Source organism: Fulmarus glacialis, unplaced genomic scaffold, assembly GCF_000690835.1.
Source record: "Fulmarus glacialis isolate BGI_N327 unplaced genomic scaffold, ASM69083v1 scaffold32452, whole genome shotgun sequence".
Taxonomy (NCBI): domain Eukaryota; kingdom Metazoa; phylum Chordata; class Aves; order Procellariiformes; family Procellariidae; genus Fulmarus; species Fulmarus glacialis.
Window position 1 is genome coordinate 4,217 of NW_009196459.1, and position 1,414 is coordinate 5,630.

Sequence of the window (1,414 nt, forward strand, 5' to 3'; positions counted from 1 at the left end):
GCCCGCACTGACTGAATGCTGGTCCCGTAGAGATTGTCATTGAACTGCCCAGCCTCTATGAACTTATTGTCCTGGATGTCTTTCTCCATCTGTTCGCGGGATACAACGAAGTGGTAGTCTTGTCCGTCCACCTCATTCTCGCGCCGAGGCCGGGTAGTGTCTGGAGGAGAGCGGGCATTATGAGTGAACCTGAAGTGATGCACGCCAAACCTCCTGGGAGGGACAAAACCCACCCGTGCTCCCAGCCCCCTCCCCACGCCACAGGCTAGACCCTGCAAGGAGCACCCCTCTCCTCTCCCTCCAGCAAGGACACTGAGCGCCAGCTGGGACTTACGTGGCACACAGGAACCAAACTTGTGTGGGAATTCAGAGATGAGGTCATCATTAATTCGGTCCTTTGTCGGCCCCAGGATGATCACCGGCCTCGCATAATGAACTGCAAACAAGAGCCACAACCTGAGGCCCTGTCTGCACTGTGGGCAGCTGACCTACTGCCACTTTTGGCATCAGGTCTTCTTCCTGCTGGCAGTGGGTGCTCCTGCTCACATGGGCACCCAAAGGGGCCTCCTCTGTGTGAGTTTATCTCCACCTGGTCACATCTCCTTCCCATCTGACCCACACCATCTGCGCGGCCCCAGGGAAGGTGCTGTGAGTCTCTGGGGTCGCGGATCAGCAAAGCTGCTCCTTTGCTCCGGGCAGGAGCCAGACAACAAGGACAGCTGGGCAAGGATGCCATGGAGCTGGGGGAGTGACGGGAGCCTAAGAATCTGATCCAGCTTCTGGCAGGAGACACCACCAAGGCTGGGACTATTCAGCCAGCGAAAGGGTCTGCAGGGATTGAGCATCGAGCAGGGTTAAACGCTGAGGGCTTGAGGGGGGTTGCTCTGCAGCAGGGACCTGGCTGAGGATAACCTGTTCTCAGCTAGGGCCTAAAGCCCAGCTCAGTTTTAGCTCTGGATCTCTCCCTTGGTCTTGCAGACCAGGTCACAAGTCTTTTCTGTTGATTAAAAATGGGCGATCAAGGCCAGGGAAAGCCCTGCAAGGCGGCGTGCAGGCCTGGCTCCCCTGCTGCATGCAATAGACAAGAAACTTCACTTGTGTTCACCTGGCATCGTGCTGGTACAGCAGAGGAGGGGAGGAGGTCACACTGGTCGCCCTGGCTGTGCCAGGGACACAGGTGCCCACGCTGGAGTGGGCACAGGGCAGCTTAGTGCCAGGACTTACTTTCTTGCCGCGTCACCGGCTCGTACGACAGGATGGTGTCCTCTTGTCCTTCTGCAACAGAGCCAGGGAGAGGCAGGTGAGCACTCGCAGCAGCTTTCCAGCCCCTCCACACCCACGAGGAGCTGGCTCCTGCCCCCGCCAGCCTCCTGCAGCCCTGGGGACACCTCCAGACTGCCCCTGTCCCACCACC

General features: G+C 58.8%; 1 protein-coding gene across 2 annotated transcripts in view; it reads right to left on the reverse strand.

The window, feature by feature from the left end:
• DLG3 (discs, large homolog 3 (Drosophila)) overlaps positions 1 to 1,414 on the reverse strand; it is a 14,805-nt gene that overhangs the window by 4,216 nt on the left and 9,175 nt on the right. For both annotated transcript variants that reach the window (XM_009572202.1, XM_009572201.1), the window contains 3 exons: positions 1,225 to 1,275; positions 335 to 436; positions 1 to 160 (listed from right to left, as the gene is read on the reverse strand). The exon at positions 1 to 160 is cut by the window's left edge and continues 8 nt beyond it. In XM_009572202.1, the coding sequence (XP_009570497.1) occupies positions 1 to 160; positions 335 to 436; positions 1,225 to 1,275 (313 nt within the window). The remainder of the gene's footprint in view (positions 161 to 334; positions 437 to 1,224; positions 1,276 to 1,414) is intronic.